The 25686-nt window shown below is 50.6% G+C and overlaps 1 protein-coding gene across 2 annotated transcripts; it reads left to right on the top strand.

The window, feature by feature from the left end:
* Lhx6 (LIM homeobox 6) lies at positions 1-23746 on the top strand. Of its 2 annotated transcripts, XM_021192167.2 has the most exons (10): positions 1-329; positions 1494-1565; positions 1931-2113; positions 2482-2603; positions 10824-11044; positions 13689-13789; positions 13980-14075; positions 14259-14433; positions 17958-18061; positions 21611-23746. In XM_021192167.2, the coding sequence occupies exons 1-10, from the start codon at positions 246-248 to the stop codon at positions 21629-21631; spliced, it is 1179 nt and encodes a 392-aa protein (XP_021047826.1). In that variant the 5' UTR covers positions 1-245; the 3' UTR covers positions 21632-23746. The 2 variants fall into 2 exon arrangements, with proteins under 2 accessions (XP_021047826.1, XP_021047828.1); XM_021192169.2 differs by lacking the exon at positions 17958-18061.
* Positions 23747-25686: the final 1940 nt, after the last annotated feature.

The raw sequence follows: 25686 nt of genomic DNA, 5'->3' as shown, positions 1-25686 counted from the left end.
GAGGCAGCTGCAGGGACCTCTCCAAGTTTGTCGGGACCTTCTTCAGAGGCAGTGGTGCCGGCAGTCAGGGAGGCCAGGACTGCGCTCAGGCCGGGGGCGGGGAGCTGGGGCTGGGCCCGGGGCGGCGGGGCCGGAGCCTCGGTTCTCCAGCTCTCCCAGCAGCCTCTGCCCCCAGGACGCCCGAGGCCCTACTCTGCGCCTCTCTTCGCACTGCGCGCCCACCGAGCCCTCCAGCTCCGGGGCCCATGTACTGGAAGCATGAGAGCGCCGCTCCGGCGCTGCCCGAGGGCTGCCGGTTGCCGGCGGAGGGCGGCCCCACTACCGACCAGGTGAGCAAGCAGGCGAGTGGGTGAGCGTCGGGCATCTCGGGGCCAGCGGGAGTCGGGATTCAACCGGGCCCGGTCGGGTGGCGAGCGGCAGCAGGGAGGAGGGGTGCTGAGTGAGCCCGGGAGAGTGTGTCTGCAAGTGTGTGAGCGTGCGAGCGGGCAGGCGGGGGTGGGGGGTCGCGGAAAGCGGGAACACATTATGCAAATGTTGGAGGAATTTCTCAAAAAGCGATTTAGCAAAGACATAGGCGAATCAAGAGGAGGCGAGGCCAGTATTGTCCGTCTGAATAGACGCTGATAGCGCCGATGCGCCAGAGGTTGTGCCGGCGCAACGCTAAGGATCTCGATGAGGGGCCGGTCCCGGGCGCTCCAAGAGTCTGGAGGGTTCTCTTTCCTCCTCCAAGAGGCCTCTCTTTTCTCTTTTTGGCCTCATTTCACTCGTCGATCTTGCCCTCTTTGGCTTGGGGCTTCCCTTGAACTGGCCCTCCAAAGGCGTTTGAATCGGTGTCAATATCCCCGCTTCAATTTCCCGGCGCGCGTGGAGCGGGCGGGCGGGCGGATGCTCCAGCGCTCTGGGTTTTATTTTCTCAACCACCACCACCACCACTACCACCACCACCCCCCATCTCCTTTTTATTTTCTTTCTTTCCCTCTTTTCTCCTTTTTGCATTTTGTACCGAGAGTAGGAGAAGGGAGGGGGCGGAGGGAGAAAAAATTCGATTTTTAATTACTACCATTAAAAAATCAAATTTGCAATTCTTTGGGCGGCCTGATGGATCTCACTGATTGACAGTTGGAATTGACACTCTGGCTACCTCTTATCTTGGGCATTCACGACAATTTCTAATTGCAGGTAGTTTGTGTGTGTGCGCGTGTTTTTTTTCCCCCTCAGAGGCTTGGATTGCAAAGGAACTAAGCGATTACTTCAAGAGCCACGGGTTAAGTGCAGGGAGAGGGGGAGAGAGAGGGAAAAAACCCAATCCAAATTCAAATTGCTTCATTAGAGAGACACCGCTTTTGTGGGGAAGGGCTTTAAATGCCCACTACAAAGTTAGGACTCATTGTTCAGCGCCGGTTTATATAACAGGCGAGGGGAGGCGCTGGGCTCTGACAGCTCCGAGCCAGTTCAGCAGCCGCTGTCGCCTGCATTCCCTCCCCCTCCCCCAGGTGATGGCCCAGCCAGGGTCCGGCTGCAAAGCGACCACCCGCTGTCTTGAAGGGACCGCTCTGCCTGCCATGGTGAGTCCTTTCGGCCCTGCTTTCGGCCCCGAGTCCCCCCAACAGCACAGGCCAGGGCTTCTGGCTCAGCCTTCCGGCTACCAACCTCTACCCCTGCGCTGGAAAACTGCCGATAGAAGCGGCCTCTCGTTGAGCCTTGGTTTTTCTGGCCTGGAATGTGAGCTTTGGCTGCTTCCTGCACCCAGGATGCGCTGTGTTAAAAGTTGGGGGCCGTCCCTTCTTCTCCAATAGGTCCTTTCATTCTTGTACTCCAGCCTAGGGCGCGACATCCTTGGCACATTTCGTTGTCAGTCGGTGCGCGAGGGAACCAGATTCAACTCTGGGTACTCGGCTAAGCGCTTCGCTTTTCCTCTCTCTCACTTCAGGCTCAGTCAGACGCCGAGGCCTTGGCAGGCGCTCTGGACAAGGACGAAGGTAGAGCCTCCCCATGTACGCCCAGCACGCCGTCTGTCTGCTCGCCGCCCTCTGCCGCCTCTTCCGTGCCGTCTGCAGGCAAGAACATCTGCTCCAGTTGCGGTCTGGAGATCCTGGACCGGTATCTGCTCAAGGTGAGTCAGGGTAGGTGTTGCCTGCTTGCCCACGGGTGTGGTTTGCAGCCCCAAGAGCTGTAGGGAAGCAATGACCTTGTTAGGTCCATTTTCCTCGGCCTCCCATTCCAACCGCTGACCGATCGCGCAGCTTTGGGCAAGTGTGGGAGGAGGACTCCGTTTGCCCCGGTTCCAACAAGAGAATGCAAGGCTGTATCTCAATTTCCTTGAGCCTCTCTGTATTATAGAAGAAAAGTAGGGAAGCCATACGCCCCTTCTGAGCTTCAGTGTCTCTCTCTGTGTGTCTCTGCAAATGAGACTGGGGAGACTGGGGGCGGGCGTGAAAGAGGCCCGCGCCGAGCCGACCCCCACCTCCGCCCCCTCCCCAGGTCAACAACCTCATCTGGCACGTGCGGTGCCTCGAGTGCTCCGTGTGTCGCACATCGCTGAGGCAGCAGAATAGCTGCTACATCAAGAACAAGGAGATCTACTGCAAGATGGACTACTTCAGGTAGGCTGCGGCCATCCCGCCAGCAAGCGCTGGAGCATGAACGCCTTGCACACGCGTGCCTAGGCCACTTGTGTGGCCTGTGCTCTCCAGTTCCTGAGCCCTGCGGTTCGGAGTGCACAACGCGGCTCAGCGCACTGGCCCGGCCCTCCTACTCAGCACGTCTTACACAGAAGGGAGCGCCAGTCGCAGCCTGAGTTCTGGCAGGCGATCTGCCTCGGGTTCCTCCGATCTGACAGGCCCTGGCCACGGGTCTGGTTCCATCTCTGGTTTTTTTTTGTTTTTGTTTTTTTTTTTTCTGGTCCCGGGCACCAGTTGTGTTCTGTTGAGCTCTGATATCCGAGGCTCTGGCCCGGATCATTCGGATCCTGGTAGCCATCCCTTTGCATCTCTAGGGAGCTCAGCTCTGGTTCCAACTTGAACTCCAGTTGTGCCGCAGCCTGTCCTGGGAGGGATCCTGAACTAGGCTCGGGACTCTTCTAGCTTTGCTCTGCTTTCAATTTTGGGCTCAGATCTGCTCCAGCCCCAAGCGCCAACGCCATATCTGACTCCGGCCCTAGCTCAGATCCTTAGCGCTTAGTCTCTGCCTTCGCCTCGACTTGTGTGGTGGTCGCTGTTTAAATCTGGTCCCAGGCTCCCGTTCCGCCACTGCTGGGACACTGTTTCTGCCCAGGCTTCAGCTCTGCCTAGGTCTAGGTTCTAACTTTGGGACTCCAGGACTGGCTCTTGGAGAGCCGTGTTGCATTTCACTCACTGGGCTATATATACTCTGCACCGCAGTGCGTAAAATTGTAAATCCTGTTCTCCCTAGCTCTCAAGCTATCTTCCCTGATTTCATGGTTCCACCTGGCCCTAGCCGCTCAATACTTTGCAGGAGCCTAGCTTCTAGCCACGCAGCAGGCGCCTGCTGACCCGGTCATGGGGTCTAGGTCACCGCAGTGCCTAGAGGCCTCCGTCAAGGATCTGCCAGAACTAGGCGGGAAGCTGCAGAGTCTGCAGGAGAATGGTGTAGAATTGGTTCTTCAGAGAAAGAAGCAATGCCTTCTTCTAAATGCTTTCTCTGGAAGTGGAGAAAGTTACCCTGTGGTATACATTTCTACACACACACACACACACACACACACACACACACACTTCTTGGAGAGAAGTCCTGACTCAGTCTTCCAGAGAAGACCTCAGCCCCAGAAAGCTTGTGAGTCAGGGAGTCTGCGTGGTGACCCTCACTCAGGCTCTTTGAACCTCCAGGGCCATAGAAAGGACTCGTGAGCCTAGGAAGAAGTTAGTTAGAAGGTGTGGAAACCAGAAGTGTGGTTAGGAGGCAGGCTCTTCGTGTCATGGGGATAGGGTGCTCTGCCTGCTGGTCCTAGGACTCTGTGATCAAAGAGCATGTGTGTCTCTATGGTCTGGAATCTGCAGTGGCAAGGACGTGTTACGGAGCAGGACACATGGACAGTGGCTATGTTCTTTTATAGAAAAAAAAAACATGTCTTTCTATTCCTGTTGTGAGTGTTGAAAAGTATAGGTCTTACATGTGAATGCTGAAAGTGTGTGTGTGTGTGTGTGTGTGTGTGTGTGTGTGTGTGTGTGGTGTGTGGTGTGTGGTTTGCAAGTTGCTCAGAACAGGGAACATACTTGGGCGGGCAAGTTGGGATGAAAGGATGCTAATGTCATTCTCCACCTCTGAGGTGGTGACGGGTGTGGTGCGAAGATGTATCTTTTTGCTGACAACTGTTGTATATGTACACAGACAGACAAAGGTTATTGCTTGTGTGATGTGTAACCAGGAGTATGAAGTCCCCTCCTACTGTCTTCTCTGATGTTTCATTGGCTCGGTTTAGGCATTTTCTAGACACCTTCTACTCTAGGCCTAACTTCGATTAGAGATTTGGAGACCCTGTTGAAGGGGATCCTTTTGGATGTGGCAGCTGTCAAGGACCTCAAGATAGTGTCCTTCCTCCAAAGGATAAAGCTGGGCAGATTTGTCCCTTGGCTTTTCTAATGACAAAAGCCCAGGCAGCCTTATCCTGTGTCCAAATTCCTTTCCATTTATCTCCAGGATGGAGACTGCTTGAATGTTATGCTTTACCAGACCTTGAAGGACTAATCAAAACTAGGCTCTTGATTCCATCATTTATAGCCTCCACTAACTCTTCAGTCCACTGCACTGGTGTGATTGATGCCATGTGCAGCCAACCTGGGAAGAGGCAGGAGCTAGAATGGGGCTAATTATGTCCTTGGGCGAGCCCCAGTATCTCTGACCTGGATTTTTTTTTTTCCCCCAAAGATGGTCTCTCTGAACTGTCAAGGAGGCCACCAACCAGCAGTGAATGTGAATGCTTCGGTTATCACTATTATGATCACTGACAGGGTGGGCACCTGTGAGGGCATTTCCACAGACAGCCTGGAAAGCTGAACTCACCTGTCTAGCCCGGTCATTTCTGGGGGAAAGGTTCTGACTGATAACCCTTTTCCAATGACAGGAGATCTCAAAAAAAAAAAAAAAAAAAAAAAAAAAAAAAAAAAAAAAAAAAAAAAAAAAAAAAAAAAAAAAAAAGGTGCCAAGTTAAGAAAGGAAACCAAGTGACTAAAAACTCACTTTGTCCAAGATGAAGGTAGAATTTTGAATTTTGTGAATTTTTCTGATCCTTTCTCTCCCGGCCAAGTCTCCATGTAGGTATAAGTCATCTCTAGCTGACTCACCAGTAACAAAAATAATAAATCCAAAGAAAGGGAAAGAGAAAGCCTGCAGAGAGCGCATCAGGCGAGAAGGACTATTGTTTGTCTGCCTGAGCAGCAACACAGACTCTTCCCAGAGAGACTGAATAACGGTATGTGGGAGGCAGAGTTCCCTCTCAAGAACTATGGCTTAGGGAAGGCCAGCTATGCTGCTCCAGGCCTCTGTTTCCTGAAACAGAGGTCAAGGGTCGGATGGGGTGTGGACTGAAGTATTCTGCCAAAGGGAGGCAAGATCTTCCAATCGGGTTGAGATTGGTGAGGAAGAGAGTGGTCAGGGCTCCTAGGAAGGGGCTCTCAAGAGCTTCTAACCTCTGACCTTGTTCCCACAGAAGGGTTTTATCCCAGATTCTATCTCCCCCTCCCTCTTCCCTAACTTTATCTTGTAGATTTTTTTTTTTTTTTCTCTTTCAGTCTCCACTGACAAGGGGTTGGTGGTTCAGAAGTTAGAGGTTAGGAAGAAACTCCAAGTTCAACAAGGAGAGAAGTTGCAAAGCATGGGAGGGGGGAGTGATGGGGGGATTGATTAGTCTGGTGCTGCTCCTGTATGATTTGTACTTGGGGGGCACTTGGTCCCCCCATTATGTACCTACCCTTGGCTAGGTTTCTGGACATTTTGTCTCTGTTTTTCCAATTTGTTCTCCAAATGGGGAACTCACCAGCCACTGTGAGTTCAACTTGATTCTCTATCTACCCCTACTCTTGACAAGTCATGGCAGAACATAATCTCACCAACAGGAAAGTAAGATTCATTTTGGAGCATTCGTCTCTCCATTGCCATCAGCAAACACACCCCAGGGCAGTTTTTACAGGCCCCTTCATCTATCTACCTATAGCTGTTGCCCTGTGGCCTTCTGGTGGTGCCCTCTAGACCCCCTTGGCCTCCTACAGCATTGTGCCCATTATGTAGAAGAGAAGACCTGTGTGCAAGGAAACAAAAACCCCAGGGTCATCCAGAAATAGAGAGCTCAAAGTGAGGCTACCAAACCCTTTCTCTGCTGTATCCTGTATCTTTAATCCTGTGATCCACCCAGTATGATACTGCCAGCACCCCCTTGTTAGAGGAGGGGAAACTGACACCCTGAGGGATAAGGTCACTCAGCTAATGTGGTGATGCTCAGATAGTCCCCACAGCCACCTGACTCCACAAGTCCTTCCTCTACCTGTCCATATGCTTCTTCTATAGTCAAGCAGTGCCTGCCACTTTGGTGGTGTTGTTATTGTTGTTGATTTGCAGGCATAAAGAGTGACAAAGACCTCTCTCTGCTGTTCTTATCCACTTTTCCTGATTCACATAGAAAGTGCCCACTGTATGCTTTGATGTGTGACTCTCCTGTGTGACTCCGGGGGCAATAGCACCTGAAGAGAAATCTCTTTAGCAGCAGCTAAAGATAACCAGCAACTTTCCTAAAACCAAAGACCCTGGTTCTCATTCCTTTTCTCTTTGGCCATGGGAGTGGGGAACAAAGAGTTCTAGGGGAAGGGGTGGGGGCTTTAGAGTTCCAGGACTAGCTGAAGTTCCAGTTCCCTGCTTGGCTCAAGACACTGGGCAGAGGGGGTGGGCTAGGGGGTGCAAGCCCTTCAGGCTTCTCTGGCCTTCCACCTTGAGACCAAGCTCTGTCTCTGGACTTAAGCCCCTTTCCTTACAGCTAGGATCCCCTGGGAAGCTGGATCCTGGAAGCTAGCTCCCCCCCCCCATGTGGAGAGGCCCAGCAGCAGCCAGCTGTTGGGGGGACAGATGTTGGGGGGGATGGAGAGGAGAGCTGTGAAAGAAGGAGCCTCCAGCCAGGACCTCCAGGCAGGCTTGGGCTGCTGTTTAACCTTTTAATTGCTGGTTCTGTACCCCTTTTCTTTTTAAAGATTTTCTGTAGACAAGAAAGAGGGAGGGACTGGGAAAAGCTTCGATTCCAAGTTTCCTTGTTTGCCTCAAGAAATCTACAACTCTCTGTCGAGTGTATCTCAAACCCAAAATAAGTGAACTTCTAGTTCCTTTCGGTCTTAAATGTAGGAGACCCCACCCTGAACTTTGTTTCCCCACGTAGAAAGGAGCAATTTAGTAGGCGGTAGCGCCAGGGCGGCAGGGCGGGGGCGGGGGGTATTCCAAAGGGCTCATTTTTAGAGGCTCTTTCACCCAACAAACAATTAGGAGCATCTTCAGTGAGCCTGACGTGGTCAGTGGTGGAGTTCGGCCTTCAAAACCGGGTATCCAGATTCCTGCTCTTTAGTGTGGGGAAAGGACTTGTCGGTATCCCTTTAACTGTTGCTAGGACTCACGGGGTCTGTCCCGCACCTTTCCATTCTCTAAGCTCATAGGCCTCCGTTTCTGCCTGTGGTGTGCTAGGACCTCGGTGGGGACACCGCACTAAATTCAGATTCCACAGTATGAGTGAGGGGGCTGGTAGAATCGTCCCCCAATCCCTTTGGCAATTCCTACACATCTCTTTCTTGAAGTTTCGTTGTCTCCTCCCGCGATGCTGTTTTTCGTTGCTTCCGGAATAGATGGAGCGGCTGGAGCTTCGCAGCTGTCTGGACAGGAGTTTGTCGGTTTGTCAGATCTGGATGGTAGCTTCCTTTCGCTTTTTCTCTGTGAACTATTCCCTGTCCCGAGGACACTTTGTATGTCCAGACACAATACATACAAACACGGGTAATGACACCGCCATGCCACGTTTTCTCCAGGGATCTAACTGGATGGTTTCATTGACTGGGCCAATTAGTGGCGCTTCAGCTGAGCAGTTGAGACAGCTCAGTGGGTGAGAAAGTTGCTGGCAGCACTTGCTTAGGAGTCAGGCGATGGGGGCACTGTGACCTACCTGTGTAGGCACCAAAGTCAGACTTGCCAGGAGGAAGACCAGGAATTCCCACAGAGACTGGGACCAGGAATCCCAAGGAGTCAAGTGTGGAGTATTTTCGGTGCAGAGGACCACAGCTGGAAGCCAAAGGCTGCTGCTCAGAAAGTCAGCCCTTCCCTTCTCCTTGATCCCCTAGTTGGACTTTTTAGAATCTCTGCCAAGAGTGGGTCAGCATTGTCCCCCACTGACCTCCTCCATTCCAGCCACTCCTAAGTAGGCTCTAGGTTCTTCAGCACCTCGAGGAGACCTCATCTCCCACCACATACTCTATATTGTTTGGAATAAGTCGTTTGTTGTTTTTGAACCTCTGACTCCAGGTGTGAAAAATGAGTTTCTGGGTCTGTACCTCACCATCTCAGCAAAGATGATGCGGTGCAATGAGGGTAGCCTTAACTAACAGGAAGCCAAGGCTCTGGGAAGGGCTGCTTGCTCAGAGCCCTGAAAGTACCAAACTACAAGCCAGCCTCCCGGAGGCAGCCAGAAAGTGGTCCCATTGGGGCCACCACCAGCAAAGCTGCGTGTGCAGGGGGTGGGGGGGTGGCAAAATGGTCTCACCTCTATTTTCTGAAGGAACAGAGACCACAGACTGGACTCTCCCACAGGAAGCCATGATTTCTAAGGTCATGGAAAGAATCTATTTGTGTTGGGGAAGTGTTTGACTAGGCAAAGGGCTGAAGCTCAGGGTGAGCAAACCTAGAGGCCTGGTGAGGATTCCTGGACCAGAGGAGAATGACCTCTCAGAGTTTGTGTGAGAGCCTGAGCAGATTGATGTGCTGCATTTCAACACACACACACACACACACACACACAAGTATCCATCCAACAGCCAATTACTTGAATTTGCTAAAACAGGCAACACCATGGTTTAACTGAAGTGAATTTTGCTGAGCTGTTTAGTCACACATGGGTAGTGTGAATGTGCTTTCCAGTGGAAAGGTGCTGGCCCTGGGGACAGAAACACAAATCCTTTCTGTATACTTACCCCCATCTCTAAGCATGCTAGGTAGGGATGAGGCAAGTCAAAGATCCAGACACTGAAAAAGCAGCATGTGATGGTGGGAAGACATGTCCAGGGAAGGAATGACCTCCAGAGGCCTGGGGGTTGGGAAATGCTGGAGGTGGAGAGAGGAACAACAGACTGAAAATGAGCTTCCACTGTGGCTTGGTAGCCTAAACCAAGTCTAGAGTATAGGGTAGGAGAAGATTAGGAAAGTGATGGGTCTGGGAAGGATGTGGTCTGTTGGCTTTTGTAAACCCAAAGCACCTTGGACTAGACCCCACAAATAGTGTGGTGCCACCAAACACTATAAGGAGGAGCTCAGGGGACAGGATTCTGTGTGCATGGTGAGGTTTTTTTTTTTTTTTTCTAACTGCAGTGTGGGTGATGCATTGACAAACTAATCCTGGAAAGTAGGAGGCGAGGGCAGCTGGGGTGGTGAGAGGAGCCTGATGGGAACCAGGCTGAGCAAGGCAGCAGAGGGGATGAAGAGGATGTGGTGCATCCAGAGATTCACTTCATTAGCTGGAGGCATTGCTGGATATGGGCTGAAGGTTCTGATATCGGAGCTGGAGGGCTGGGTGAGTGGTGGCTCCGCTTCCTGAATAGTGTGCGCTAGAGGAAACAGGGTTAGGGGTTAGGACAGTCACAGGTGAGTCAGCCTCACAATGGCAACCTTCCCCTAGTGCAGAGGGCCTGACCTGCACACAAGGTCAACTAGGCTCTGCTGCTTCCTGGAGGGACTCCCAGTCTGATGATCCAGGCTGTGGCTGCCTACAGCCCCTTACAGCAAGGTGAGGGAGAAAAGGAAGCGACAGAGAGACCAGCAGAAGGGAAAAATAGGCACTTGATCTATGCTCCTCCTCTTCCTTCTCCTCCTCTTCCTCCTCCTCTTTGAGTTAGTATTAGGATGTCTTGGGTGCTAGAGTTCAGGACTGCTTAGGTTCTTGGTTGACTGATAGGCACTAAACAAATAGTAGCAGTCACCACTGTGGTCATCCTCACAGCTCTCCAATCAAGGAACATGGGAAGTCAGAGCAATTCAATGATCTGTCTGTGTGGGGTCACAAAGCTAATGAGTGTGTGTAGGTGTATTCTAAGAAAAGCTGGGACTACAGCTTCATCTTTGGAGTCAGGCCTGCTGGGTGAGGGTGGCGTCCCTGTCCTTGATGTAGTTAGTGAATGTATGATGTGGTGAATGTACGATGTAGTGAAACTTATTCTGAGCCCCGGATTCCCAGATTTCCTCCTCTGTAAAACGAGAATTGAGATAAACTCTGTGAAGCATTAGAACCTTGCAAGGCAGGTGATGTTCAAAACTTTCCCTGCTAAGAGTACTGTTGTGTTTTCCTAACACCTGTGGTGTATTCTAATGAACAAATGTTCAACTATAATGAAAAATATGCAAATATTAAGTGGTCGTTGTAGAGTATTTGAAAAACTCAGCAAAGCAAGAAGGAAATAAAAATCTCGTTCCCAATCATCTTCTTGGTGGGACTTGGATTCACAGGAGTAATGGATTCAAGTGTAAGGTAATTCAAGTGTAAGGGGGAGTGGGTGCCAGGTGAACCCTGGACGATAGAGCAGGAGAAAGACAAGCCCGATCTAAACATTATTATCCTTGTTCCCTTTGTCCCGCAGCCGATTTGGAACCAAATGCGCCCGGTGCGGCAGACAAATCTATGCCAGTGACTGGGTGCGGCGCGCACGCGGCAATGCCTACCACCTGGCATGCTTCGCCTGCTTTTCCTGCAAGCGCCAGCTATCCACCGGTGAGGAATTCGGCCTCGTTGAGGAGAAAGTGCTTTGCCGCATCCATTACGACACCATGATCGAGAACCTCAAGAGGGCCGCCGAGAACGGTACCCAATCAGCCCAACCTAGCACCTAATCCCAGCTCTTTCCCAGGTTCCCTAGCATCCTAGTTCGTGGTCTGCACAATTGTGCTGGCTGAGCGGTCCCTGGAACACCTGGAGGCAGCATCGGGGTGGGGCTACACGTGGAGCATGCGCTCTGGCTCCATCATTTGCATGGGCCACTAAGTTACTACCTAACCTTGTAAGAATCTCACTAGGCTCCCGGCAGCCTACTTTGCTCCGGTAACCCCCACCCCATTCCACCCGCTAGCTGTCTGGGCAGTCCAAGAGATAAGATGTAGCCGACCTTCTTCCCACTTCCTTATGGGCCACACAAAGCCAGAGGCTAAGGGTGGGTCATCTTAGATCAGAGGTTCTGAACATCAAAATTCTAAAGGGACCAGTCCCTGAGTCTTGGAGACGCGCAGCGCGGCTTTACCATACAATGCCAGCAAACGAGGATTTCTTTTTCTCATTGGGCCTCTTCCCTCCTACATCTGCTCATGATACCTAGATGTTGGACTAGAATGTTCCTTGAATCTCCTCTGGCTCTGGCATGAATTTCCCAAGATATTTATCCTAGAGTCTCGGTGAAAGTCTTCAGTGCTGCGCGCGGTGGGGGTGGGAGGCGCGGAGTGATGTAGAAGAGAAGGTGAGGAAATCTTAAAAGGGACTGGAGCTGTGGACAGAGGCAGCAACCCTTCCCATGGTTCTGCTGTCAGGATCTATGGATACTGCTAACTTCCCTGGAATGTGGTTGGATGTATAAAGCCTTACAGCCGCCCTTTTAAGAAGCTTTATGCTATATCCCTATTTGTAGCTAGAAAAGCGTCAGAGGTTATCTGCAGTACTTACCTTGTCAAAGCTTACATCTAGTAGGTCTGTTCAGAAGCTCAATATCTTACCTGTCATAATACAGCACACTACATACACCATGCTATATCACCTCAGCTTCAGAAACCCCTTCAACAGCCAGGAGGCTCTTGGGATGTGGTTGCCTCTGAGTTTCATTTTTCCATCTAAAAAACTAGGCACACTACCTGTTATCTTGCCTGCTTTTCTAGGAATATTAATGTCACATAGCTTCTCTAGTGGGAGGAGTATGGACCACCTTACCTCAATTTCTAGGCATCAGTGGGAGGGCTAGTAAGAGACCAAAAATGTGTTACTGGCCATGACCTCACCAAGGTCATCATTTTCTCCTGCTAAGATCAGTAGCTAAGTAGGAAGCAACTGAACTTGGTGTGTGCTGAAGTTGCCTGTGCTGTTTGGCAAGTCAGCAGAAGAGGAGGGCTCAGGAGTCAGAGCTTCCTCTCCGCCATGGCTAATCAGTAAACCACAGCCTCCTTTCACTCCTGGACCACCCAGGGCCACCCTTAGCCATGGCCTTGCCAGCAACAACCAATGCAGGGAAACTTGACCGCTTGGGGCTTCAGGTCACTGACCGTCATCAGCATTAGCTATTGCTTTTCTTTTAAACAAAAACAACACACACACACACACACACACACACACACACACACACACACACACGTTCATTATAGAAAAATAAGGAGGCATGGTTAAAGAAAAAGTTGAAATCATTCTGCATGTCATTATTTCCCTGTTTACATTTCTGTTTTTCCCTTTGTATGTGTAGTTTCTTTCCCCTTTCTGCATAGTTTTTCCCCCTAATTAAAACACTACAGCAAACTGTAAGCAGTGGTTATCCCTGAGTGGTGGAGTCACTGATGACTTTTCTCCCTCTTTGTGCTTGTCAGAATTTTGGGCTTTTGGTAAGAACAGTGTATTGCTTTTGCATTCAGAAAACGAACAGCTAAAATGGGAATATATTTGCTGGATTACAATCATAGGAACCAAAGTACTATAAAACGGAAAGACAACACTTTAAGATATAGCCCAGTCAATAAATGGTACTTTGGAGAAGGTAAAATGCAATTGTTTTAAATTCTTCAAAAGTTGCTGAGGTGGCACACCTTTAGTCCCAGCCCTCTGGAAGCAGAGTCAGGTGGATCTACGTGAGTCAAAGGCCAGCCCTATCTACAGAACGAGTTCTAGGACAGCCAGGGCTACACAGAAAAACACTGCCTCTAGATAAATAAATAAATAAATAAATAAATAAATAAATAAATAAAGGGGGAGGGGTTACAGCTTCTGCAACCCATACTGTTGTTGCTTTTGCTACTGCTACTTCTCTTCCTCCTCCTCCCCCTTCCTCTCCCTTCTCTTCCTCCTCTTCCCTCTCCCTTCGCTGCCCTCCTCCTCCTTCCGCCTTTTTAAATCTCCACCATGATTTCCCTCCAGCTCAGCTAAGACAGACCTTAGGATCAGTTAGGTTCCAGTTCCGAGGCAGAGGATTTGGGGTTTCCAGTCAGGAGCTTTCCTCTCTCTTAGTTTCCTCTCTCTCTCTCTCTCTCTCTCTCTCTCTCTCTCTTTCTCTCTCTCTCTCTTTCTCTCTCTCTTTTTTTTAAAGGGGGTGATAGTATGGAAAGGAAGCTCTGGGCTCGGGGACTAGGGCCCTGGGATCCCCGCTCTCAGCCTTGACCCGCTCCTGACCCTTCCAGGGACAAGCTCCCCCCCACCCCGTCCTTTCCAGGCTGCCACTAGAAGAGATGGGGACGCGTGGTCAGCCGCTTCTGTCGCCCCCCAGGGAACGGTCTCACGTTGGAGGGGGCAGTGCCCTCGGAACAGGACAGTCAGCCCAAGCCAGCCAAGCGCGCGCGGACGTCCTTTACCGCAGAGCAATTGCAGGTACCCGGGGCGAGCCCCGAAGCGTGTGGGCGGGGCTTCGGAGTGGGCGTGGTCGTGCGGGACTTGTGACTCCGCCCCTTGTGCTGGGACCCGTGTGAGGCCGCGCCAAGGCTGAAGCTGCCTGGGGCGTGGCCTCGGACCCTGAGCCTCTGATTGGGCGGAGGTCTCAGGGTCCTTCTGCGCCCCACAGGTTATGCAGGCGCAGTTCGCGCAGGACAACAACCCGGACGCGCAGACGCTGCAGAAGCTAGCGGACATGACGGGCCTCAGTCGCAGGGTCATCCAGGTGGGGCTCCTGGGTCTCCGCTTTCAGGTCTGGGGTGGACCTTAGGGAAGTGCTGAAGCTCGTAGTGGTACGGATGGTCGCTTGTGCACGTGGCCGCCCCTCTGCAGTGTGTCCTGAGGACCCCAGTCGGGACAGGTTGACCCTTTTCCTTGATTACTGAGAGTGCAGAGGCTGTCGTTCCAGGTGTGGTTTCAAAACTGCCGAGCGCGTCATAAAAAGCATACACCGCAGCACCCAGTGCCGCCCTCTGGGGCACCCCCGTCCCGCCTCCCTTCTGCCCTGTCCGACGACATCCACTACTCTCCGTTCAGCAGCCCAGAGAGGGCGCGCATGGTCACCTTGCACGGCTACATCGAGAGTAAGTGATGCGGATTCTGGGGTCGCCAGGCCAGCGGGGAAGGGGACGCTGAGGCCTGCTCCTGGGCTTTCGTATGAGGGGCTGGGAACCTCAGGGAGGTAGCCTGGTGGATAAAGTTGTGATGCGGGTCAGTTTATCTCCCTTCTCCAGTGAATCGGGGCCCTTGGTAGAGGGAACCAATAGTAAAACTTCAAGCAGCCAGTGAGCATGTGCGTGGGATGAGGGGTCTGCATTCTGATGGGCAAGACAGTTTAGGACAGAACTCAGGTGTACATATGGTTTTCATTGCAGTGATTTCTATAGGAAGGACGCTGGGTGGGAGTGTCCGGAGATGCTGGGGTCTGAGGACTGCCTCTGAGCAAGCTGAGCTCTGAAGGATGGGGAAGATTTACTGAAGCACATAGCCTGGGGGGAACTGAAAAGTGGGCAGACCCTGACTCAGAAGGCATCCTGGTATGGGTGCGTTTGGGGAGCAGAGGCCAGGGTGGCATGACCACTTAGGGCTGTGAGACCTTCGGACAAGTCACAGAATCTCCTCGAACCTATCCGTTTGTTTCCTCATCTGTGAACTAGAATAATGATAATGCCTCTCAAAGGATGTTAAGAATTGATTGACATGGGCATCATCCAGACTCTGAGTGCTTCCTGTGTTCTTAGCACTGAGATACAAGAGTCAATAAATGGGTCAGATTTGCATTGTTCCTGGGACTCACTCACATTCCAGTGTGGAGACAAATTCCTCTGTTTCAGTCTGTCTGTCTATCTCTCTTCTTTCCTCCCTCCCTTCCTCCTCCCTGAAACCCAGGGTCCTGATAGCAAGTGCTGTGCCACCCGCCGAGCTATGGCCCCAGTAGAGACAGTAAGCACTAGATGGGTGGGTGTGTGGTGGTGAAATGACCTCGAAGCTGGAACCCGGATGAGTGAAGACTTGGCTTAGATTTCTGAGGCATGAGGAGTCAGTGAGCCAGCTACTGAGCTTAGTTCAAAATCTCTTTCCCTTTGGGGTCATTTCCTCAAAGCTGGGTATGACCAAAAGTGTGGGGGGGGGGTAGGGGAACATACACACTCATACTCTCTCTTTCAAACAATCATCTTAGGCTCCAACTAAAAGGGAATCCAATTGTTGCTTAAGGGGAACCAATTGCTTTGTTCCAGAGATGATGCCATTTGAGTCTCTAGACCTTACATAGACTAGGTAGGAAACTAAAGGGTCCAATGTAAGTACCAGGGACTCTAATGATTACATTTGGGCTGTGGTGTAACTGGCAGGGATCAAATCCCACCCTTGCCACTTCGAAGCTTGGTGACGTCGGGTGAATTTCTTGGACCGCCATCCCGTTTCCTCTTCTGTGAAAACAAGGACAGTGAGAGTAGCCACCTCAGCGCAGTATCATGAACATCACCAAGATAACTGGCTTAAAGGTCCCATTTAGTACATACAGGCGAAGGATTATCTGCTTTGGGATGTGTTGTGGGTTTAGTTGGCAGAGCAAGGAGCAGGGTCCTGTCTGCTGCATCAGGCTGCCAGCTGGAACTGGCTCTCTAGGCAGTTCCATTTCTGAACCTTCTGCTCATCAGGAGGGACGCTTTTCCCCTTTTGTTTCTAAACAATGACTTAATGTTCAGCCTGAATAGAACCTATTAAATACTTACTGAAAGTGCCAAAGACTGGGGACTCTCTGGTTACCAGGGGTCTTGGCAGCCAGCTAATACTTGGTATGTGGTTGGTAATGGGTCTGGGTGACTTCTGTTGAGAGTAGGATCAGGACTCTGTTTATGATTCTGTTGATCAAGCCTAGATCTCTCTTTGCTAGAGCAGGAGCTGTGCTTTCCTTTCTTTTCCCCTGGAAGTCAGGACAGAGGGACACACCTCTGTCCTGTGACTTAGAGGACAAGCCAGCAATTTACTTTACAGTTAACTAAAAGCAAGGAGTTTTGGTTTTTTTTTTCCCCTGAAATATTAAAGCTGTAAACTGAGTATAGGGTTTAGAAACAGACGCCAGGGCTGAAGGAGGGTGCCCTTCCACTTTGCAGTCAATGAGATTCAGTGCTTAGAATCTGATTTCAAATAACTAAAAAATAAAACACCACCTTTGGAGCCAGGCTCCAAAAATATGTGCAGACAGTTATTTGAGTAATTTGAAGCTGTTCAGAGATTTCTTGAACACCCAGGGAGTTAAGAATCCTCAATTAAATACAATTGCCTTGCCCTGCAGAAGAGAGAACAGTGTCTCAGAAAGGCACAGTGACTTGTCCCAACTCATCACTTGCAAGTATCTGTCTAGGCTCTTTCCGTGAGCAAGTAGGACAGAGTCTAGAGAAGAGACAGGCAAATGAGCCCTTAGCTGGAGCGGTAAGGAGGCTGAGATGCAAGGGATTTGGATCGGAACCAACGATGGCCTTTCCTCACTAGACTTTTGTTGTTGCTGTTTTTGTTTATTTGTTTGAGACAAGGTCTTTCTGTGTAGGCCTGGTTGTCCCAGAACTTGCTCTATAGACCAGTCTGGCTTCCAACTCAAAAACCCTTCTGCCTCTGTGAACAGAGTGCCGGGATTAAAGGCATGTGCCACCACTGCCCAGCTTTCCTCAACAGCTTTAGATGTTGCAATAGGGTACAGAAGTTCATTCAACATTTATTTATAGAGTACTTTGCAGGGACTTGGAGAGATGGTTCAGTGATTTAGAGCCCTGGGTGCTCTTTAAGAGGACAGGGGTTCAATACCCAAAATCCACTTGGCAGCTCAAAACTGTCTATAACTCCAGTTCTAGGGGATCCGGTGTCCTCTTCTTCCCTCTGTGGACACAAGCCATGTAAGTGGTGCACAGACAAAAATTGCGGACATACATGCAGGCATACATGCGGGCACACATGTGGATATATATGCAGACATGCATGCAGGCCAAGCATCCATATTCATAAGATAACATTTAAATTAAAAAAAAGAGTGCTTTGTATATTCCATGCCTCATCCTAAGTACTAGAAAACCAGAACGGTTTGGGGAAGAAAAAAAAAATCATACTGTCATAGAGTCTGCATTCCAATTGATGAAGAGACAGTATTAAATAAGCAATGAAGTTATATGTAAGTCAGGTGGTTAGGGCTAATCAAGAAAACACGAAATGCAGGAGAACAGGGACTGTTTGTTGGGCTGTAGTTATGAGCAGGGCAGTGACACTTAAGAACAGGATGTCCTAGGAAGCAGTTGGTAAGCTGTCTTGGTGACACTCCGGAGATCAGAACGTGAGGATGAGGGTCTGAATGTTTGGCCACATCCTTGTTTGCAGGAGAAGGTTCGTACATATTCGTATAGGAGTGTCGACTTAGCAGTGAGCTGGGCCATAGCACCTGACAAAGCCCTTCACGTGTGTAGCATTGCAGCCAGCTCAGGTGAGACCTTCGCCAGGGCCACCCAGGCAGCTAGCAGCGGAGATAGAGCTCTGAGTTAGTGATCAGAGCGTGCAACAGGTGGGGATCCTGCGTGGAGCCTGGGGGATGGGCTCCAAGGCATCCTCTCGTCCACAGGTCAGGTACAGTGCGGGCAGGTGCACTGCCGACTGCCTTACACCGCGCCCCCTGTCCACCTCAAAGCTGATATGGATGGCCCGCTCTCCAGCCGGGGTGAGAAGGTAAATGGAGCCTGGCTATGTCTGGTGGGTCAGAGCCTTCCTGCTGGGAACGGGTTTCTGGCAGCATTCCCTACCACTGAGTGGTTACCATGCCACGTTGTGGCAGATCACTCAGGCCCCCAGTGTGGCCCCAAGGCAGTCATCAGAGCAGCTACTGTGTGTTTCATGTGCCTGACTTCTTTGAAGTCCTCTTTGTAGCCCTGTCCTCTCTGTCCCTTGGCAGTGAGGCCTTCTTATTTACTTAAGCTTTGAGGTTCTAGGGAGGGTTTGTATCCCACACCATTCTACTTACGTGCTTCATGGGCTTTTTCTTCGTTTGTCTGGAACTATTGGCAGTAACTATCTAGGGCCAGTAGGTCCCAGGGCGAGCAAGTTACATGTGACTGAGGGCCAAATGGCAGGGCCTTCTCTGTGGATGTGAATCTGTGGTTGCACCAGGAGTCAATAATGAATATCCTAACGGATGCATAAGTGTCACCCAGTCTGTGGCTTTGTTTAATCCTGTCCACGTGAGAGTTGAAAGTAGCTGAGCCTACTTTAGGTGTACCCAGGGGTGGGTATGAGCCTTATCACTTCAGTTCTGAAGTACTACATAGTTAATCCTCAATGTCATTACTCCCAAACAAGCCTTATTTCAGATGTGGAGAAACTGAGCCTGGGTGAGGGGACAGTGATGAGAAACAAAGCCATGAGGATGCTAGGTGGGATGTGTGTGTGGGGGGGGGGAGGTGGACTTTATCAGGAAGCAGGGACGTGGTGATGGTCCCCAGAGAAGCTGAGCAGGGTGAACTCACGAGAAGCAGAAAGCTCTGAGGTGCCACCGCTCTTAGCAGCGCTCCACTCGTGCAGGTCTCAGTCGCGGTGCACTTCAGAATCCCAGAGGCAGTTTGGGAAGACACAGATCCCCAAGCCGGGGGAGATGAGGAGCAACAGAGACCAGCCTGAGTAGCACTGGCTCTTGTCATTCTGAAGGGCTTCCCAGGGAAGAGAACGCTCCTTCAGGGCAGGTTCTCTGCCATTGCTTTCTGAAACCTGCTGTGTGCAGAGCTTGCCAGGATGTGGGCACCATGGGGGCAAGGGCTGGAGGCTGGAGGTCCAGATAACCAGTGGGATAGTGTGATAATACTGCATGAGAATCTGGTGGGCGGGACCAGGTGGCCACTCTTTGAGCTTCTAATCCACAGTGAGATCTGCTAATGTTGAACTCCTTCTCAGTTTGAGGTTGGCACTTTATACACACTGGTTGACACTTCCCCAGCCTCCTTTGGTGTGGGTGTGACGTTTTCATTGTAAAGACGGGGAAACAAACTCAGAGAGGTGGTGCTATTCGTCCTGGGAGTGCCAAGTATTGGGATCTGAAGTCTGCATGGTTTGGTCCTTGCTGGTTTTGTTTTTGTGCGGCACTTTGCCATTTGTACAGTGCTCTCTCTGACCTCACCTTTCTTGGCCTCCCTGAGGGGCCTTATCACGCTCTCTATTTCAAGCCCATAGAAACTGAGGCTCACCCAGGCCACAGCGAACGTGGCAGAGCTGACTGGCATCCTAGCACCACTGACTTGAAGCTGGGGGTGTTTGTCCTTTAAGACCCAACACTGGTATGGAGGAGGGAGAGTACATAACCTCTGCCGTCCTTCAAGGGCTGTGTGGTTTAGACCAGGTTTGGGGTAGTTACACTATAGGGTGATGGAGTAGATAGAATCAGGGGGATTCAGAAGAGGGTGTGGCAAGCTCAAGGGGAGAGGCAGGAAAGAGAAGGATGTCCATGTCGAAAGACCAGCTGATGCAAATGCATGGAGGAGCCAGAGATTGAAGGACCTCTGATGTTCAGTGTGGCTGAAGCCCAGGGAGGTAGGGGGAACTGGCAGCGGCCATGTCACAGAAGGCCTGGCCTGTGGAGTGAAGGGTTTGAGTCAGGGGAACCTTGAAAGTGCACAGGGTTGGGCTCAGAGGAGAGTCTTTATTTCTCAGATGCCTAACTGAGCGATGATTGTGTCTGGTTCAGCCTGAAAGATGCACCAGGCTGGGTCATGGCAGCTTTGGCTCTAGGTTCTTGGCCTCTGGGTTTGTCTGTTGCGCCAGAGGCTCTGTTGCTGTGCTATGTCCCCAGCTTTGTTGCCAGGAGCTCTGTGCTCTTCCCTCATGACCCACTACCCTCTTCTGTTGGCCCTGGTTGCCAGTTCCTAAGTACCTCTGCCAGCCACATCTGATCACATCTGCATGTGAGTGAGGTCTGCTGTGTCAGAAGCAGGGCAGAACAGACAGCAGAGGAAGGTATTAGCTTTCTCCCATGTCCTTCTGGGAAACCTGTGGGGAGACTCAGAGTCCCCATGGGACTGGTCCACTCATCTAGACTAGTGCTGGCCTGGGTAGCCCTGATCGCTGGAGCAGGATGGAGCTTCCTGTCTCCATGACAATATCATTTGACCCCACAGACCTGTTATGTTTCCAGAACTACATTTCTTCCTGGTCATATACCTGGATCCTACAGCTTTAGCACTTAAAAGGGTCTTAGAAATCCAGGCTAGGCTGGCCTCCATCAGGTGGGAAGAATGTAGCACCCAGAAGAGAAGAGTCATTTTATTTATTTATTTATTTATTTATTTATTTATTTATATTTTATTATTATTATTATTATTATTATTATTATTATTATTATTACTATTTTTGGTTTTTTCAATACAGGGTGTCTCTGTATAGTCCTGGCTGTCCTGGAACTCACTCTGTAGACCAGGCTGGCCTCAAACTCAGAAATCTGCCTGCCTCTGCCTCCCAAGTGCTGGGATTAAAGGTGTGTACCACCACGCCTGGCTTAGAGTCATTTTTTATTAAGAGCTCAAAGCCAGGTAGGTGCCCTTAAGGCCCAAGGGGAAGCTACATCCAGGGTTGGGTGAAGAATGCTGGAGTCAGGCCACCCAGACTCTCAGATCTGTACTTGAAGATCCCTCTAAGATCTTCAAGTACAAATAGCTTATTGCAACTTCAGTTTCTGCCTCTGCTACATGGGGCTATAATAGTTTCTGCCCTCCTACAATGTTGAAATGAGAAGCAATGTGTATGAAGAGCCCAGCACACGGGGCTGGTGCACAGAAGGTACTTGGTAGCTTTTGCTCATCAATGTCTTCTCAGTGGCCCTCTGTATATGGAGGAGATGGATGCCTGAGCCCCTCTCCTATATACAGATATACCCATGATAAAGCTCAATTCATAATTGGGCAAGTCAGGGATTAATAAAATGGCAAACAATAAATCAGCATGGTTGCAATGTGATGTAGTAGCAGCACCACCCATGTTCACGGGGTCCGGAGCGAAGCACATGGTGGGTCTCTGCTGCTACTCTTGCTCTGAGAGATCACTATTTACACATGAGGAAACAGGCTTGGGGAAGGGAAGTGAGCTGCCCAAGGTTTCACAGCATAAACTGAGAACTGGGATGGGAGCCCAGGACTAAGCTCTGAGCCCATCATTCTTCTCCAGGTCTGATGGTCTTCTCCAGGGCTGCTGCGTGCAGAAGGCACCAGTTTAGACACCTCCGTTGCACTTTTCTTGCAGGTCATCCTTTTTCAGTACTAACGCTGCCGGCGCTTGCACATCTGTCCATGGGCACTACACAGCTGCCTCTCAGCCGCTGAGATCCAGCATCCAGCTGTGGCCAGGGATCCACCACCTCTGCGTACTCCCTCACCCGCTGCTGTCCTGCCCTCTGCCAGTGGCCCCATCAACCCAGGCCTGGTCTTTCCCTCTCCTGCTGAGAACCAGAACCCACCAAGAGCAGCAGAGTCCCTCTCTGGGAAAGTAGGCTCCCTGAAATGTGGCATCAGCATGAAAACAAGCAGCCTGTCTTTCCTCATCAACCGGGAGTCGTGCTTACCTACCGTCAGCTGATCACAGCAGCAATGGCTAATTCAGTCTCAAGTCAACAACAGCCTCCTACTTCACAGGTTCTCTTCTCCCCCATATTGGCCTTTATTTACTACTTCCTTGGAACCATCTCTGAATTCCAAATAGCCAACAACCCCCAACATTATATACTCTGCTGCTTTTGTCTGGAAAACTCTACAGTGTTTGTGGGATGTCCCCAAAGGAAAGCTGTGTTCTAATTTTATCATTTCCATCTGTCTGGTTATGTCAAGTTAACTCAGAAAAAGAAGAGACACTGACCAACCCTGAGAGGCCCAACAGGGCAGAGATGGAGGCCTGCCCAGATGAAGAGGCAGAGGGATGGATGGATGGGCAGGGGTGGGTGCCAAAGACCCCCCCATTGGCTTGGAGGAGAAGGATTGGGTACGCTGGACTTGGAGAGGTGATGAGAGTTTCATGGAGAGAAAAGAGGAAACTTGGGGGGGTGGTTTCCCCACCCAATTACCCAGCAGGAGTCGTGGAAAGGATGGCGTCTGATCTGCATGATGACACCACTGAATGTTTAGGTGGGCTAGCATTAGCGACCCTTCTTGGCCACTTTTCAGTCCTGAGATGAGGGCCTGAGCCAGTCTTCTCTGGGGGTGGGGTGAGACTACTCACGAGGACCAAGGAACAGAGCCCAGAGAAACGGCAGCCAGAATATTAGTTCTGACTCATCCCGAGGGAAGAGAGGTACCCATAGCCTCAGTGAGCACATGCCAAGCCCAGGGTGCCAGCTGGCATCTCTGCAATCTCCCCACCAACTGCACAGAGCCATCTCCACCCACTCCTAAGAGCAGAGGCCAACTCTAAAGAAAGGTCTCAGGTTACACAGGCCCCCCCATTTATGTTTTCAGGGGATGCCCGTTTATCCCAAGCTTATCTGGCAATTCTAGAACCACTTGGTGGCCTGATGCACTTCTCGCCAGAGGCTGCCTAGCAGCATGTGTTAGCCAAAGTCTTCCTCCTTGTTTTGAGAAGACTCCAGGACAGGAAAGGCAAATTCATAGTATGTATGCAGTTGCTGCTCCTGCTTCACCTGCGGCAGACATTGCCAATCGATCACAGCATTCTATCTCTCAGAGTCTGGATAAGGTTTCAGAATTCCCATGCTTGAAGTTGGAACGAGACCAACTGTGCTGTTGCTATGGGACCTGGAGGAGGGTTAGGCATGGGTGACACCCCAGAAGGGAACTTTCATCTTTTCCCTTCCAAAACTTGTCCACTGACTGAGGACAAAGAGAAAGCACCTCCCAGAAAGCTGTGAGTGTGGTTTGCTTCAGAACTCCAGCACCCTGTGCCAGGCACTGACTCAAGCAAGAGGAACCTGGCCTGATCCCTGACTTTGGGGAACCCAGCTCTTTCCTTTGATTTTTGCTCCTAATGATCAAAACCCCAATTGCAACCATGTGGCAAGTAGCCAGCTGAGCCCAGGTTACTTGCTACCCACTCTGCCTTGAGCCTTCCTTCCCCCAGGGCCTATGTCTTGTGTGGATCGCGTGGCAGTAGCATGTTGCAGTCAGATGTCTCCACTACCCTGTTCAGAACAGCCTGGGAATGTACAGGTCATCGAGGCTATTTATTTAAACACACACACACACACACACACACACACACACACACACACACGAAGGGGGGAACACACACAAATGGAAAAAAATTGTAAGCACTTTTTTTTGTAAAACCAATGTCTGTTTTGTTACATACCTTTCATGTTGTGCTTTGTAAATGTCTTATTTGTGTAATAAATAAAGTTAATGCGAGTAGAAGTGCCGGCACTTAAACCCATAATGCCATGGGATTCCATTTTTCTCTTCCTAAACTCTTGTCAGTTAAAGGCTTAGGACCCTGGCTTTGGTGTGAGCTGCTGCTTGGTGTAGCCCTAGAGAACTGGTACCACAGGCAGTGGACTGAGGCACTGGGCTAAGGCACAGTGATGGGTGTCTACTCTGACACTGAGCTGTCCCTGTGTACTGACTACTTTGTGGGAAGTCAGGCTGCTTGCTGACCTCTGTTCTGCTTTCTGAACACCAACCGTCTGTGGTGTCCTGTGCTGTTCTGCAAACTCAGAGTCCAGTCCTGCCCTGCTTCAGTGGAGCTCTCCGTCTGTCCAGTGCTGTCAACAGACACTCCTCTAGTATGTTGGGGGCCTGCGGGGGAGGCGTCTGAGCTGGATCCAATCCAATAAGATTTACAGACTAGGTATGGAGGTGAGGGTGTTGGGGGAGGGCAGGGGAGAAGGTACACAGGGATCTGCTGGGGAAGAACCCAACACGATTGGCTTCAGATTTAGCCCCAGGCTGACTCTCATAGTGGCTTTGTCAGGTTCCAGAGCCACACATATTCGCAACAGTGGTCTGGTGGTTGACTGGTTAGTTCCTCTGCAAAATCCTTTGTTCAACTCAGAGCCTTGGGTATGGAGGGTAGAGCTGCCTGAAGGGTGTGAATGCATTTTCACTTGCTGCAGCCCTGAGCACGTTGCTTATATGTCTTGCATGAAAGCTTGTGTGTGTGTGTGTGTGTGTGTGTGTGTGTGTGTGTGTGTGTGTGTGTGTGTGTGTGATGCCAGTGCACCACATAGAGGCCCTAGGTATATTCGTTATTTTCCTCAGTAGCTCTCTACCTTATGTTTTAAGACAGAACCCCACCCCCACCCCCAATACAGAGCTCACCAATTTGGGTAGCCCAGCTGGCCAGAACAACGCAGAGCAGAAAAGCTCGTGTCTCCATCTCCACAGCCAGCACTGGAATGACGGGAACAGACTCTGATGGGTGCTAGGGCATCAAGAGTAAGGTCCTCGGGCTTATACAGCAAGTGCTGTAGCAACTGAGCCATCTTTACAGCTCCCTTTTTCTTTTTTTGTATCCTCCACTCCTAACTTTGTTTCTGCTTCTCCCTCTAGTCTTTATTTCAGATATGTATGCAGTAGATAAGTATTTGTATATGATAGAGAATACACACTTAGTTGTATGTGTACACGACTGTGTATGTGGTTTTTTGCTAATGTACCTTCTGTCTTTGAGAACCAGCAGCGGAGCTCTCCCCTGTCGGTTTCCTAGGGTAACTAAAGCCTTAGAAGACAGAGATGACGTCCCCATGACTACTGCATGGTGAAGCTAGCTAAGGGACTGAAACCTCCCTTGACTGATGTCTCTCTCTGCACATCCAATATGTTTGTTTGTTTGTTTGTTTGTCCCCCTGCAGATTTCAGTTGATCTCTCCCTAATCTGACCCCTCTTCTGTCTCCACAGTGTAGCTCCAGTAAACCATGGATCATAACCTGGGGTCTAAAGTGGGGGAGGTAGCCTCCATGGACAGACAAACAGTCATGGGAAGATACAGGATGCTTAGGGCCCAAGAGTAGCCCTGAGACATTTTACCATCCTCTCTCTGGGGTGATTATGTGCACAACTAACAGGTTATTTTTATTTCTATTTCTGATCTGTAACCTTGGCTGGCTCTGGAGCTTGAGGTCTGTCTGCCATACTCTTCCAAGTGTTATCGTTATAGTGGCACAAACTGATCTTTGAGGTCAACATGATCACTTGCCCCGTGCTGGCTTCTTGAGCTATCTCATTTGACTCACTGAGCTGCTCACCAACCTCACAGAGAGGTCAACCACTGCAGCAACACTTCCTTATGATTTTATAGACGCAGAAGCTGAAGCTTAGGGTAGTGACTTGCCCAAAGTTGCATAGTGGGTGGCTGAGACAGAGCCGAGATTTGA

This window comes from Mus pahari, chromosome 3, assembly GCF_900095145.1.
Source record: "Mus pahari chromosome 3, PAHARI_EIJ_v1.1, whole genome shotgun sequence".
NCBI lineage: Eukaryota > Metazoa > Chordata > Mammalia > Rodentia > Muridae > Mus > Mus pahari.
The sequence above is the reverse complement of the archived record's forward strand: the minus strand, read 5'-3'. Positions and strand labels throughout refer to the sequence as shown.